The sequence below is a fragment of the Gasterosteus aculeatus genome, chromosome 7 (genome assembly GCF_964276395.1).
Source record: "Gasterosteus aculeatus chromosome 7, fGasAcu3.hap1.1, whole genome shotgun sequence".
Taxonomy (NCBI): domain Eukaryota; kingdom Metazoa; phylum Chordata; class Actinopteri; order Perciformes; family Gasterosteidae; genus Gasterosteus; species Gasterosteus aculeatus.
The window spans coordinates 12,924,782-12,939,622 of record NC_135694.1 but is presented as its reverse complement, the minus strand read 5'-3'; the positions used below and the strand labels follow the sequence as shown (position 1 = coordinate 12,939,622).

Genomic DNA, 14,841 nt, shown 5'->3' with positions numbered 1-14,841 from the left:
ACAACTGTGTATGGTAGCTCCTGCCAGCAGCGTGTCAATGGGTAAATTATGTTGTGTTGAAGCGCTTTGAGTGGTCGGAAGAGTAGAAAAGCACTATACAAGCACAGTCCTTTATCATCCATTTACATTTTTGTTGGTTTTTGATAGAACGGGCATGCACGAACGGGCATGTGCTCAAGCTGTTCTGCAAAAATTACCTTTGGGCAAAGGAAATTATAGCAACACTATTGTGTATTGAAATATAATATTTTCAAATGCAGGTTTTGATGATAAACGTAAATGGCTATAGTTGTGTCAAGGGGTTTTCTCCAAGGATATTTCTCCAAGAATTTAGAAAACTAATCTCAAATCCTGACTTTTAGAATTGTTTTTCAGTTTACATGTCACAGTGCTGTCACTTCTACCTTCATTTCCTCCACTCACTCCACCTTAGTTCATTCTGTGCACCTGCTTGTCACATCCAGCCCGTCAGCTCAAACACACTCACCTACTGTTCTCCCTCCCTTCATTATTATTTATTTATTTATTATTATATAGTAACCACAGTCACTCACTTGCTGCCAGATCATTATTTGTCGTGTGCCAGACTTGCCTGCATTTTCTCTTGGACTGAGGTTCTGTTGCTAGCCCTCCCTGACTTGGATTACCTCGCCCCTGCACCAGTTGCTCACACAGTATCAACGACATCTTTTCCTAGTGACTTTATTTTCTGTAAACAAAAAAGGTTATAAAGACTCTGTTTTGAACTACTGCTGCTGCTGCTTTGTCATCATACTGCTTCTGGGACTGTACGTCACCTGTTACGTTACATCTATTTTTGGATGATTGAAACTGCAAGGTCAGTTGCCAGTGGGGAGAACACGTTGATACACTGCCAATTTTGCAAGTTTTCCAACTTAGAAAGCATGTAGGAGTCGGTCATTTTATCATAAGTACTCTTCAACTGTGAGTGACAGAATCTAAAATCTAAAACCAAGAATTTTTTTTGCAGTTTATTGCATCAGAAAATCCGTATTTAATATTTGGTACAGAAATCTTTTTTTGCAAGCATACGTTTCCTGTAGTTCTTGACCGGGTTTGCACACACTGCAGCGGGGATTGTGGCACACTCCTCCATTCAAACCTTCTTCAGATCCTTCAGGTTTCGGGGCTGTCGCTGGGCAACATGGACTTTCAGCTCCCTCCAAAGATTTTCTATTGGGTGCAGGTCTGGAGACTGGCTAAGCCACTCCAGGGCATTGAGATGCTTCTTACGAAGCAACTCCTTAGTTTCCCTGTGTGTGTGTTTCAGGTTGTTGTCAGGCTGAAAGACCCAGCCGCAACCCATCTTCAATGCTCTTACTGAGGGAAGGAGGTTGTTGGCCAAGATCTCGCAATACATGGCCCCATCCATCCTCCCCTCAATACGCTGCAGTCAGCCTGTCCACTTTGCAGAAGCATCCCCAAAGAAAGAGGTTGGGATGGTGTTCTTGGGGTTGTACTCATCCTTCTTCCTCCAAACATGGCGAGTGGAGTTTAGACCAGAAAGCTCCCTTCCTCCTCTGGATCATCGAGATGGTCATTCGCAAACTTCTGACAGGCCTGGACATGCGCTTGCTTGAGCAGGGGGACCTTGTGTGTGCTGCAGGATTTGAATCCATGACTGTGTAGTGTGTTACTAATGGTTTTCTTTGAGACTGTGGTCCCAGCTCTCTACAGGTCATTGACCAGGTCCTGCCGTGCAGTTCTGGGCTGATTGATGCCACACAAGGGGAGATCTTGTATGGAGCCCCAGACCGAGGGAGATTGACCGTCATATTGAACTTCTTCCATTTTCTAATAATTGCGCCAACAGTTGTTGCCTTCTCAGCAAGCTGCTTGCCTATTGTCCTGTAGCCCATCCCAGCTTTGTGCAGGTCTACAATTCTATCCCTGATGGTCTGATGTCCATTGTGGAGAGGTTGGAGTCTGTTTGATTGAGTGTGTGTGAGGTGTCTTTAATACAGGTAATGAGTTCAAACAGGTGCAGTTAATACAGGTAATGAGTGGAGAACAGGAGGCTTCTTAAAGACAAACTAACAGGTCTGTGAGAGCCGGAATTGTTACTGGTTGGTAGGTGATCAAATACTTATGTCGTGCAATAAACGTAAATGTATGTATGAGTATGAATCCCCACTATACAAGAGTTTTACCCCTTCACATACAATACATTTACAAAAAGCTGTTATGGGTCAGGTGCTTTTTTCTCCCCATCCTGTGTGTTTGTATCTTCCTTTTTCCCAGTGTCTGGGGTTTTGGCCAGTCATCTTGAACCATCCCCACACAGCTGATTCCCATTCCACAATTCACCCCTCCAGTATTAAAACCCGGGCTGTCCGCTTCTCCAGCACCAGATCGTTACACACCCCCATGTGGTAACTTGACTTCGTATCCTGGCTCGCAAGACTTTGAGTGTCCTACTGTCTATTTGTCTAACCCTGATTCCTCTGTCCAGATCCCGCTGTCCCCGCTCTGACCTGCCGTGCCGCCCGCCTTGCATCCCTCCGGCGTCCTCCCCCGGCTGTCCCCTTCCCTTGAAATCTGCATTCATTAAAGTCACTTCTACGGATTATCAGCCCTGGTGAATCTTTGTGTGCCGGGTCGAATATCCAGCCTCAACAAAAGCTACTGTGATACCTACTCTTTGTCGTATGTGCTTCAAAATGATGATGATTGATTTTAAACAAATACTGCCTAGCTCTAACCTAAATCAATAATAAGTAGCTAGTTAACATGGTAGTCACCAGGCAGTAGTCTCCTTAAAACACATCTAAAATAATGGACCCAGAAAAAACTAGTGATGAAACCGAAAATCAAGAGGAAACAAAGAAAAAAAGGAGAAAAGTGGAGGTCAAGTTGAGAATTGCTGGTTTATGATCCAGCCAAGAAAATAATTAATTGTCCTGATTGTGGTCCTCATGAAGTTGGCAGAGTTTTAAACGCATGCACCAGCCACTCTTTTTGTCTTAATCAGTTGCATATGTTTTCATACAAAATGAGCTATACACACTTATAAGAACTGAAGACTTGGTGACTATACATCATATGTTGTCTTGATTTGGGGGTTTATAGTGGTAATTTACATTTTAAAGGTTCTAAATCTAGTTTTTCATGTAAATTGTAGCAAACCGTAGTCAACTTTAATCAAATTAAACTTAAAACTGCAGACTGGCTAGTAACTTCGGAAAACCAGTTGCCACAGTGGCTGGTGAGCAGAAATATTAACACCAAGCGCTGCATATAAGACTTAGATTCAGACTTGGATTCTGCAAGAAAACATCAGACATCCCAAATATCATAGAACTAATGCAGAATATAACATGTTAAACTTAAAGACAACTCTTTGATTCATTTCTGTACAACCAGCAAGCTAACGTTTGGTGGGCTGGCAAGCACAGCTAGCTGATGTTGCCCAGGAATTTTGTCCTGTAATTCAGCAGCGGCATAGTTCTACTTATCTAATCTGCTAATCTACAGATGGCTTGAGACAGGGAATGAGGTTCACTCAATGTTTGCTAGCATTATCTTTTTTTTCAACAACCCCTGCTAAATGGTGGCAGGTTTCTTATAAATAGAAAGACAAATAGATAGTAGGGATGTATTTGCTCTACTTGCTTAATTGTTCCGCGGACCATGCATCAGACCAGATGTTGCTTGTTAAGAGCAAATCAGGACAGGCTCAGTGGAGTCCCTGGTAGTGCTTGTTAAAAGAAACATTCCTCAGCTTCAGAATGGAATGGGTTCACCGGGTCCTGACAGCCCCTGTGGTTCCTGCATACCTATCAGGGACCACACTGTTACAATAGCCTGTCAAGTGGAAATTCCAACTGCACTTTAAAAGAAAAAGAAGTGCAGATAAAGAATCTTATCAGACTGGTTGGAAATAATCAGAACTCAGAATGTTCCAAGGAGTTTGTTTTGGATTTTCTGATATAACGTTTGTCTTCCTCCTGCTGCTCTCCGTCACAGGTTCGCTGTTGATGGATCATCGCAGAGATACAGAGGATGACCAGGGGCGCAACAAAGCCATTTTGGAAATGCTACATATCAATAAAGTGTCTGCGAGTCATCATGCTAAGCCACATCCTTATATGAGAGAGATCTATCAGCAATTGGACTCACTGGAGGCTCAGGACTTTGGGGGTTCAGATGGAACGGTGGTGCAGAGTTTTCGGAGTGTAGTTGGTAAGGATTTGAAATCAAATGTCAACTTATTTTAAATGTGTTTGTGTATGTGTAAACTTTTTTTCTTCACATAATTACAACTACTGTATAGTTTTATTGAAACCTTTTCAACCACGGCAGGTCTTGTTTTGTATTTCCTTAAAGAACAAAGTAGTTAGCATTAGCTTACACTGACATTTTTTGCAATGCTTATCACACATCACTGTTTGAGCTTTTGGATCTGCAGTAGGCCTATTTGGTTTTCCCACTAGTTTTGTATGTACAAAATAGAAAGTGTTTGTGCATGGAAGGAAATATCAGAAACGACTTTTGAGTCCTGAATATAGTTGTACAAAAAGGTAAAAAGACAGACATCCATAAAAAATCTTTATTTCCTCCATTTCCAATTTGGGAGTATACAGCTTCTCCAGCTCTCAATCTGAATTATCTCTGGGATAATATTACCGTGAATGCAAACAAGCTACACACTATAGAAAAAGTGGATGTGGTTATGGTGACCTCACTTATTGGTATGTGGACAGCTGCTATAAAGCGATCTTTGAACAGTACGGCCACGGCGTAACCATATCTGAAATGCGCAGGAGTGATGCAGTGACGCCTGATATGTTTTTGGTAGCAGCAGCAACCTGTCATTCACAGTAAACCCGGCCTAAAGCAGACCCTGCCTTATAGTCTGTTTGACCCTAAATGGAGCATAATTAACTAAATGAACACAAATTACAGATTTGACCATAAACTTGTTTTTTGTTTTTTTGAGAAAAAAAATGGTTTTGCAGGTAACATCTTTTTTTTGGTCAACGCTGTAGCAATATTAGGATAATTTTTACAGTGTTTCATGTAGTTGTTTGCTGCTCTATTAATGCAAGATATGTCCCTTCTCTTTTAATTTCTTTTATCACCCAGGTCCACATCATGCTCCTTCAGGGTGGATCTGGTTCAATGCCAGCGGCCTGAACCCCTCCATGCTGGCTGCAGAGCTGGTTATGTACAGGAAGACACTGCACCCCAATCCCATCAGTATAACTGTTGCCTTGCACAGTGCCTCAGCTTTCAAGGGCACTCTGGTGGAGAATCCAGCCCTGGAGGAGAGACAAGTGACCCTGGATCAGCAATCCTCATCTGGATATGATGTGTTTGATGTGTCAGCTGTTATGCCATTGAAGGCTCATGAGGTAGTGGGCTTTCAGCTGCGTTATATGGACGAGACTGGGAGTCTGGTCCTTCATGAAGCCCTAACACAGAGTCTTTACTGTCTGAAGAGAGGCTCCCTGAGAGAACCTTTACTGGTGCTCTACCAGTCACACCCCCTCCACAGCTAACACTGTGACCTCTAAGTCACTAGTGTCCGGATCATCATGCCTTTTTGTCAATTATATCCAATCCACTGCTGATAAGGTGGATTTTTCATAACTAAATTGTAAAGGCTAAGTATTGTAACTTTGAAATGAACAAAACCTAAACAAAAATAAAACTTCTTTGTCGGCTTCTATGTTATATGTATTTTCTTTTTTCTTTAGGGCATTACTTGAAATGGGCATATTAAATGAATGAATTTCCAATTAAAGGTTTGTAAGTATTTTCAAGTAACAATAAAATTCTGATCATCATTTTGAGAAGAAAGACCGAAACTAAACTGTACTGAACTTAGATTTTAGAAAACAGAAGTTTTAGTAAGACATAACAGTCGAAACTTGATTGAGATGTTTACCCATCACGTGAGCTCTCTCGCCCTCCAGTGGGCTTAAAGTGTAAAGTGAGTAACTGTACGACAAATCTCAGAGAAACAAAAACACGTATGAAGTACAGTTAGTCACATTTCTAAGCAGCTAAGCTAAAAGTAAAAACATATCTCAGATATATAATATTGAAATCTGGATCCTTATTGTTGTATCATTATTGAGTAGCAGTAAAATCTCTTTTATGATTCGCAGGACACAGGAAGTTGCCCATCTTTCCTCGAATATGATTGGTTACGTCTTCAGTCTCTCGAACGTTTCTTCCAGCCAATCGTCGACGAGCTCCCGCAGCAGCGGTACGCCTCCTCCAGGCGCAATTCGCCCAGAAAATAGCGGATCTTTTTTATTCTGGGGTTGACCGCCCCTCTCCACCTTCCGCGACTCCGCGTGCGCACGCTTCCAGAAGCCCGCGACATGCTCCCGATGCGGATTCGAAGCCGGCTGTGAGAAGGTTCGAAGCGGACCCAGTGGTAATGCCTCCCCGCAGCGCTGAACCTGTTCCACCCCGCACACAAAGCCTGTAAAGCAGGCCGTGTTCCTCCCCTCAAACATGTCGGGGAATCAGTACAAAGGCAACGACGTCAGCTGCTGCATCAAATACTTCATCTTCGGATTCAACATCCTGTTTTGGGTGAGAAGGTTTATTATTGTATTCCTCTGCGCCTCTCTCTGGTTCAGTTCGGTTATTATCGAGTCCACCGGCCAATCGGGAGAAAGGCCCCGATCACCGTCTCATCTCATCGGTCATATTCACATAGAGTCGGTTCAATGCACGCGCGCCATATTGTGGTTCTATTGGTCCGGTGAAGCGGCGCGGAGCCTCCCAGCTAATCGGCTTTTTAGAGTGGAGTAATGACAGCTCAGTCACGGCTAATCATTCATATCACACCCACAGTGACTGCTCCACCTGTGTGGAATACAGCGACCTACTTGACATGACGTAATATGTCTAAAGAGGTGATGTCATTCGTGTGAGTGGTCCCGGTTTTGAGGCCCCTGTGAGATTTTGATGTGATTATAATCTGCCTGTGAATTCAGTTCAGGTAACTAATAATCTTCTATCATGTGTTAGTAAAAGAACTGTCACAAGTTCCAATACATCACTTTACTATATTGTATAACAAAGTAAAATGAGTGGATCTTTACAGCTATTTATTATCCATTTTACATGTCTTATTTGGTCTCACGTCTGATTACAAATTCATCAATCTATTTTCATTAAATCCTCTCGTAATATAAATACGATATTTTTTGCATACATTTTAGTTGAGCGAGGTTTGGCTGAAACATGTTACAAATATTCATGAACTGCAAATTAAACCACTTTTGAAAGTTATATAGTTTTTTATTTGAAAATACAAATAATGATTTGAATCCCACAGTGATGTGGGGGCAACTTCAAACACACCTCCTGTTTCACTTCACAAGTTACAAAAGGGCTTTGTGAAGGTGAGTAACAAGGCAATGAATAAAAACACTTTTACGTCGCTGGTCTCTTTATTCTGAAACAGCTCAGCCAACCATTATGCAGCTCCCACAGATGTGCACCCAGGAACAACAGATTTGTTCTCAAACAGTTAACTAGTTCCATTACAGTCCGTCCTGCCGCTGTCAGGTGGCTGCAGGCATTTGATCTTTTTACGATTGTTCTTGTTGACACAATCATCAGACTATCAAAAGAGTGAAACAGATATCAGTTCTCCCAGCAAAGAGGTTTTCTGGGCTGCTTGCTCATCTACTCCCACATTAGTGGTCTTCTAAATACATGTTTTGTCCTTCCCTTTTCAAAATGCTCAAAAAGCAAACCCTCTGCTTAAGAAATACCCTGCATGATTGATCATTTCCCAAAATAAAAACTTTCTGTCAATCGATGAACTGCTCTTCTGGCTTAGAGTTAATAGAAAGCTCTATCGAAAGGTACAAATGTGCAAGGTTGCAAACATGACTATACGTCTAAGAAAGCTGACTCTGCAGAAAAAATAATTCACAATGCAACGCAAAGAGATGGAGACGTGAGAGTGGGGCGTTTTCATCAATGTATATACATAATTAGAGGGGAAGGTGAAACAATAATTAAAAAGACCTGCAGCTTTCACATGTGATGTCATTCTGAGGAAGAAGCCCTCTTCTGAATCAACATCTGTAACTAAGGTAGAGCTATGACATCATCCTGAGAGACAATTCAAGACAACATGAGTTGAGGAATGTGTGAATGTGTCCCTGTGCATGCTCACATCTGCGTGTTTTACAGCTGCTGGGCATGGCCTTGGTGGGCATCGGCCTGTGGGCATGGAGTGAGAAGGTGAGCAGAGACAGTCCAACATGCTGAAAACTTATTTTCATCAAAGGCTGTTTGCTGATAATCATTTTCCTTTTCCAAAAGCAGCACTATTTAATATTCTTCCGGACCATTTTGGATTTTGTACCTTTTTTCAATTAACGATAACAGAGCAGGAAAACAAACATCCCTAGGTCGAAATCACATGTTAAGGCGATCAAATGACTGTGAATTAACACTAATGCTGCCGTCCCTCTCTGGTTCACTGAGCCTTTTGGCCTCTTTTAGTTCATTGTTTGACCTGCAGCAGGCATCTATTTTCCCCTTCACTTTTGGTGGAGCTATAGCAGTGATGTAAAAACATTGTTATGCTTCTGGCAGCTTGTTCTGGGCCAAACACAGTAGACTCATCTTTAAACCTTAGCACAATGTTTGCACAATTTTATCCTTATTAAGTAGTTAGCTATGTATCTGCTGATCTAACTCAGGGAATTATAAATGAGAACCATTTTACTGAATCAGAATTTTCAAATGAGTATAAATAGGTGTTAAATGTGGTGGAATTTGCAGTCAACCAATTCTCCCCCAACATTAAAATGTAGACTTTGTATTGTCTCTTCCCTTCAGGGGGTTTTGTCCAACATCTCGTCCATCACGGACCTGGGGGGGCTGGACCCAGTCTGGCTCTTCATGGTGGTCGGGGGAGTCATGTTCATTCTGGGCTTTGCGGGATGCATCGGAGCCCTGCGGGAAAACACCTTTCTACTCAAGTTTGTATGTTCCATGATAAGACCTTCCTATTTGCACAGTACAGCGATGCATGATGGGTAAACCTACATTATTGCCGTCTGTCTTTTCTGCCGTAGTTTTCTGTGTTTCTGGGGATTATCTTTTTCTTGGAGCTGACGACGGGAGTCCTGGCGTTTGTCTTTAAGGATTGGATTAAAGACCAGCTCAACCTGTTTATCAATAACAACATCCGGGCGTACCGGGACGACATCGATCTGCAGAACCTAATCGACTTCACTCAGGAATACGTACGTCCTTCCTGTTCAATGATGAAGACAATGTCAGCAGTTACTTAGATAACATGACAGTACATTTACTCAATAACCTCGAAAGAACACTGTGCTGGAATTTGTGGTTTACTGATTGTAAACACACTATTTACAGTTGGCTCAACGAGCCAGAGAGCGAGAGCAGCAACAACTTCTGGATCTGTCGAGTAAAGCGGATCCAAAAGTGTCATAAAAGTTCACTCTCTAGTTTCGAGCCCTCTTCAAATCAGCAGAATGTTCCTTTGCTAAATGATGACCTATTTAGAGTCACGTAGTGCATAAATCAGGGGTTGCTTTAGGACGAGGCTACACCCTGATTGACAAGTCGCTACTTCACTTCTCCTGATTCCAGACATGGTAACTTCTGTTCACTGGTTGCAAAGAAAAAAACATGGCAATGGTTGCATTCAAACATGGTGACAGGCAAAGAATTGCCTATTCTACCTATACTACGCCTAGAACACATGAGAATAAGATGAAGAACTCCAGGCACGGCTTCTGCAGATGCAGACGCTACCACGCACCTCTAGTTGGTCATGAGTGTTGAAGAGTCTAGAATCCGTCTACACATTGGTTTGCCAGAAAGTCCTCCACGGAAAACTTGCATACCCATTAAAGGTATTTGTCTTACATTGTAATATATTACATTTATCTGACTCTAAATAGGAGAGCACATTAAGTGTATCCATAGAAAATATACTCAAAACATACATCCTGATGTAATATTATATATTAAAGTACCCAGCAATATATTGAGTATTTAAAATGAACTCCATTTTTACCAGTGAATCAGTTAGTTACCATTAAAGAAATGAACACATGAATATGTCAATAATCACAATCTAATAATTTGAAACATATTTTTCTGCTTAACTTTTACTTGTCATACTTAAAAGTATTCATAGCAAAATATACTTTACCTCACACTTAACTGAGGTAAAATCTTGATGTTATGACCTTATCTCCACATTGTTGGGTACTTTAAGTATCTGAGTACTTCCTTCACCACTGCCAAGAAGCTATGATACTTCCCTTTTGAAGTCCATCCCTGACTACACTAAAGGACTGAACTGCACACTATAATATGATGCTGTTAATACAGACATGGGGATTCAGTAAGAATTGATTTGCAGAAGATGTGACTGAAGGCTGCTTTCACTAATTTAACCATTTGTAAGTGTTTGGATGTGAATTAAGTGAGTGTGTGGACGTTTTTGACAGTGGGGTTGTTTTCGGTGTGACTTCAGTGGGAATGCTGCGGTGCGTTTGGAGCAGACGACTGGAACCTGAACATCTATTTTAACTGCACTGATGGGAATCCTAGTCGAGAAAAGTGTGGCGTTCCCTTCTCCTGCTGCACCAAGGACCCGGCGGTACGAGTCCCTTGCTCACATTTCTATTGTCCTCCGTGCACGATGCAAGAACAGCATCAAACCTGAGGTTGCACACAGCACCTGGCTCATACTGACTTCTCCGTATGTATCTAAGGTTCACTTTGTGATTTGTTGGTGAAATCAGCGTGGTCTGTTTTCTGCCTACAGGAGGATGTAATCAACACTCAGTGTGGATACGACATTCGAGCTAAACCTGTAAGTCGCTCTCACCCTCCCTCTACCCCTCCTACTTTTTATTCATTTAGAAATATATATATATATATATATATATATATATATATATATATATTTCATTTTCCAATTTGGTGTCAGTTCATATTTGAACAGGGATTTTAAGGCCGGTCACTATTATGTCCAAAGATATTCTTCCAGGTAGCTTTTTTGCTAAAGGCAGACAAAAAGAAAATGTAGTGTCACTGTTGCAGTATTTGACAGTCAAAGATCCTTATGTGTGCTAAAAAGACACACATAGGGATCTTTTTATGGATCGTTTTTTAAAGCATTTTCATTCAGACATCTTGAATTAAACCTGTGAGGCTGATGAGAGGAGGTTGTGTTGACCAGGACTCTGAGCAAAAGGACTACATCAACGTGAAGGGCTGCGTCCCGCAGTTCGAGAAGTGGCTGCAGGACAACCTCACCCTGGTGGCCGGGATCTTCATCGGAGTCGCACTCCTGCAGGCTAGTTGCATGTCCCCCGCGCCCCCCCCCCCATGATGGCCCAGGAAAACGCAAAAGCATCATCCCAGGTTACCCTTTTCTTCTTTTTCATCCACAGATCTTTGGGATTTGTTTGGCCCAAAACCTTGTGAGTGACATCGAAGCTGTGCAGGCGAGCTGGTGAGAAAATGATCTGCAATACTTCATGTTTCCTCCCTCAGACCCCTTGATTTGCGCCCATCTGTTTATTACCCAAGTTGAACATATACAGTGGCCATTCTAGATTTTTGAATTTGACAAATTCAAACTTCAAACATTCTAATAATATTTCACACCAGTCAGTTCATGTGCACCACATTTGTTCCTGAAACCTGTCTTCCTTGACTAGTGGGATGATGTCTGTTTGGGTCACATCTGTAACAGCTGCTGTGTGCTCTTGCTACTCTAATAGTGTGCTATGTAGTTATTTTGTTCAGTGTTTAACTTTATCCATTAACAAACTCATGATTTAGAATGTACAAAAATAAATCAACCAATAACGTGACTTATTGTATCATCACCAACCAGAACCTGTACTAGGTGAGATAGTATAATAAGGAAGTACAGCTTCTGTCCACAATTTAAGTTAATCTTAGTCGCAGCAGGGCAATCCAAGCGGTTTTGCTTTGTTGTAATTAAAGAGTCTAAAAGGACTCCAGTGGCAAATGACAGCTTGGATGTTCATGTAGCATTTCCTGTTATTTTTACATTACATTTAGCTGATGCTTTTATCCAAAGCAACTTACATTACATTTTTAACCCATGGCTTTTTTACATTTTTGCCCGGGGAGCAATTAGGGGTCAGGTGTCTTGCTCAGGGACACTTTGACATGGGATATTTAACATTCGGCTGTGTTTGCTGGCAGTATGTTAGCATTGGGTTTGCAGTTATTTTTCAAAAGTTAAAAGAACTAAGTTCATAGTTGTTTAGAAGCCCCAATAGTGAGCTGCTGCTGCTGACGCCACATCACAGGAAGCATCTTCTTCCCCCATAGTCCAAACAATCTACACTGTGACGTGTCCGGAGCGTCCGTAGTAGAAATCAGACAATGTGAATCAGTTAATTCACCTATTAGCTGAGCTCTCCAACATTCTGTTATTTGTGAACGTCATTGTCATTATCTAGCGTATTGATTACTTGGTAAACTAAATATCCAGTGTTTTCCCTACCATTCAAAAGGGGAAGCGCCTTCGTCCCCCCAACTGGCACCTTCGCCACAAAAAAACATTTGGTCTGTTCGTGAGCAGACATGCATTCAAACATTTGTAATACAAATTTAAAAATGACATTTTTGTTTAATCCATTTGAGAATAGAACTTTATCATATATTATTTTCCCGGAATTTTGCAACCCCAGTCCTACTTCAGACTGCGGCTCAAAGCTGTCCCCTTTGCTTTCATAAGCAGGGGGCTCTACAGGCTTTACCAGTTGTCCTTTAAATCTGTCTCCTCTCTTCTAGTTTCTTTACCTGATGATGAAGTGGCATTTAAATTCTAACAGGTAAGTTGACATGGCTTTGTGGGTAAAATACCCAATAATGTAACCTTGATAATCAATAATTTGATTTGATCTTGTGTGGTCAGCTCGGATCTGGAACACATCGCTGTGGGACCATTCAGACAACCTCGCCGATCTGCTGCACCGCTTTTCTTCACCGAACCAGCACCTTTTCTCCGAGGCACTACTACGTGAACCGCTCTATATATAACACTGTGTGAGTTGTTGGAGAGGAGGGTTAAACATGCACTACATGCAGGTCGCTCGGTTTTGATAGCGACGCGTAGAGAGTAGGAGTTTTGATACATCTTTTTGATAATAGATCGGTATTTTTCACTGTGGAAATGCCACTCCACTGCTAAACTCATTATGTGACGTAGTTGTGTTCCAGAACAGGCCGACGGGCTCATTTTAAAGCTGCTTGCTTTGCGTACCTCTCCTCTGCGCCCTCTCTGCCTCGGGTTGGCCGAGTAACACAACTGAAGAGGATGTCACGTTTTCTTTTTCACAATAACACTTAAAGGATTTTGGTGTGTTACGGCAGACTCCATGCACTGTGTTTTACAGGCTACACAAACTGCTAGTCGATGTCCAACGGCTTGTTTGCTTTTCCAATTTTGGATGAAAGGTTTTTTGCAGCTTCTGTTTCGAAAACCTTTTGAAATGCAAAATTTGACTTTTTGTGTTACTAAATATTACGTCTATGTCTATGATACATATAATGATACGTGATGTCTGTATGGTGAAAGTTATTGGTTTCTAGAATCATTACTTCTCTACATAGTGCCCGTGTCCATCTGGAGAGAAAAGATCCAGTCATCAGTTATGAAACTTAAAAGGGCCAGTGTGTAGGATCTACTCTATATTTCAAGAAATGTAGAGTAGAGTATTATCCTCCATAGCTCCATAGGCCCTCCGTTTCTACGGTAGCTCAGAACAGATAAACCAACCTGGAGAGACTACCAGGAGGCCATCGCACCGCTACACACAATGAAAGGGAAGTTACAATCTGCTACCTCACCACTAGATGTCACTAAATCCTACACACTGGACCCTTAACAGTTGCTGTTTGCCTGAATCGAGTAGCTAGGTCTGTGAAACGCATGCTATTTGGCCACCAGACTTTTGAAAGAGATTTCGTTTTCATGAGTTCGGACAGGAGGAATGCTGTTTGTATGAAGAGCGTGGAAAAATTGTAACTAATCTTTTTTTTTTTTAGCATCCGTACCAAAACTTGCAGTAGCACAGGCAACCTGGTCCTACTATCATGCTATATCCAGTATGAAGTCCGTCTCACTCTGAAGTAACCCCTTTTAAAACATTTCGAAGATTTTAAATAACCTGATTTTTTTTTTTTAAACATGTTGATCCACGTCTAGTTGTAACCCACTCGTCATTTCATGTTGGTTATAAGCTCGATAAGGTTTCACTCACTAGGTTCCACAGCATGGTGGTTCCAACACGAGGAGCAAGCATTCATCTAGACTTCTTCATATTGTGAGATGAGAATGTGTTCAGTATTCTTCCCTTACTCGAATGAGAAATTGTCACTACCTGTATTATGACGCACATCCGATCAGTAAACAACAATTTGCTCAAAGCACGCGTCACTTGTTTTGTTTTTTTGTACAGTATTGTCAGTATTGTTTTGATACTGAAACTGTCTCGTACATTTGATGTAAATGAGGCTTTACTACTGAAGCTGTGTGCCACTTTTCAGATGGCGCTGAAGAGAGGCTGACTAGTGTCACTAATTACTGCACCACTTCTACATACTAAACGATCACGTGGAATCTCATGTGTCTCTCACTGTCATGTAACTACCTCCTCTAATGTCCTCATCTCATGTCATGTTGGAATTGGACTGATTTTAATACCAATTAAAATGAAATAAAGTGACAAATATGCATACTTGAGTTTTTAAAGTTTTGTTTCTCCATCCAGCTCACTGGTCTGTCGCTGCTGAAATCGGTTT

General features: G+C 41.6%; 2 protein-coding genes across 3 annotated transcripts; both read left to right on the top strand.

The window, feature by feature from the left end:
- The first annotated feature begins 3,751 nt into the window (after nt 1-3,751).
- LOC120821424 (uncharacterized) lies at nt 3,752-5,692 on the top strand. The gene is made up of 2 exons (XM_040179925.2): nt 3,752-4,203; nt 5,107-5,692. Exons 1-2 carry the CDS (start codon nt 3,918-3,920, stop codon nt 5,520-5,522), a joined length of 702 nt encoding a protein of 233 aa, XP_040035859.1. The 5' UTR covers nt 3,752-3,917; the 3' UTR covers nt 5,523-5,692.
- A 487-nt stretch (nt 5,693-6,179) lies between these two features.
- Nucleotides 6,180-14,775, top strand: tspan5a (tetraspanin 5a). 2 transcript variants are annotated; one of them, XM_040179924.2, is made up of 11 exons: nt 6,227-6,570; nt 7,322-7,388; nt 8,191-8,241; nt 8,845-8,991; nt 9,084-9,254; nt 10,523-10,648; nt 10,817-10,864; nt 11,234-11,350; nt 11,448-11,509; nt 12,829-12,869; nt 12,953-14,775. In XM_040179924.2, exons 3-10 carry the CDS (start codon nt 8,200-8,202, stop codon nt 12,839-12,841), a joined length of 726 nt encoding a protein of 241 aa, XP_040035858.1. In that variant the 5' UTR covers nt 6,227-6,570; nt 7,322-7,388; nt 8,191-8,199; the 3' UTR covers nt 12,842-12,869; nt 12,953-14,775. The 2 variants fall into 2 exon arrangements, with proteins under 2 accessions (XP_040035857.1, XP_040035858.1); XM_040179923.2 differs by lacking the exon at nt 7,322-7,388 and having other exon boundaries at nt 6,180-6,570.
- The last annotated feature ends 66 nt before the right edge of the window (nt 14,776-14,841 follow it).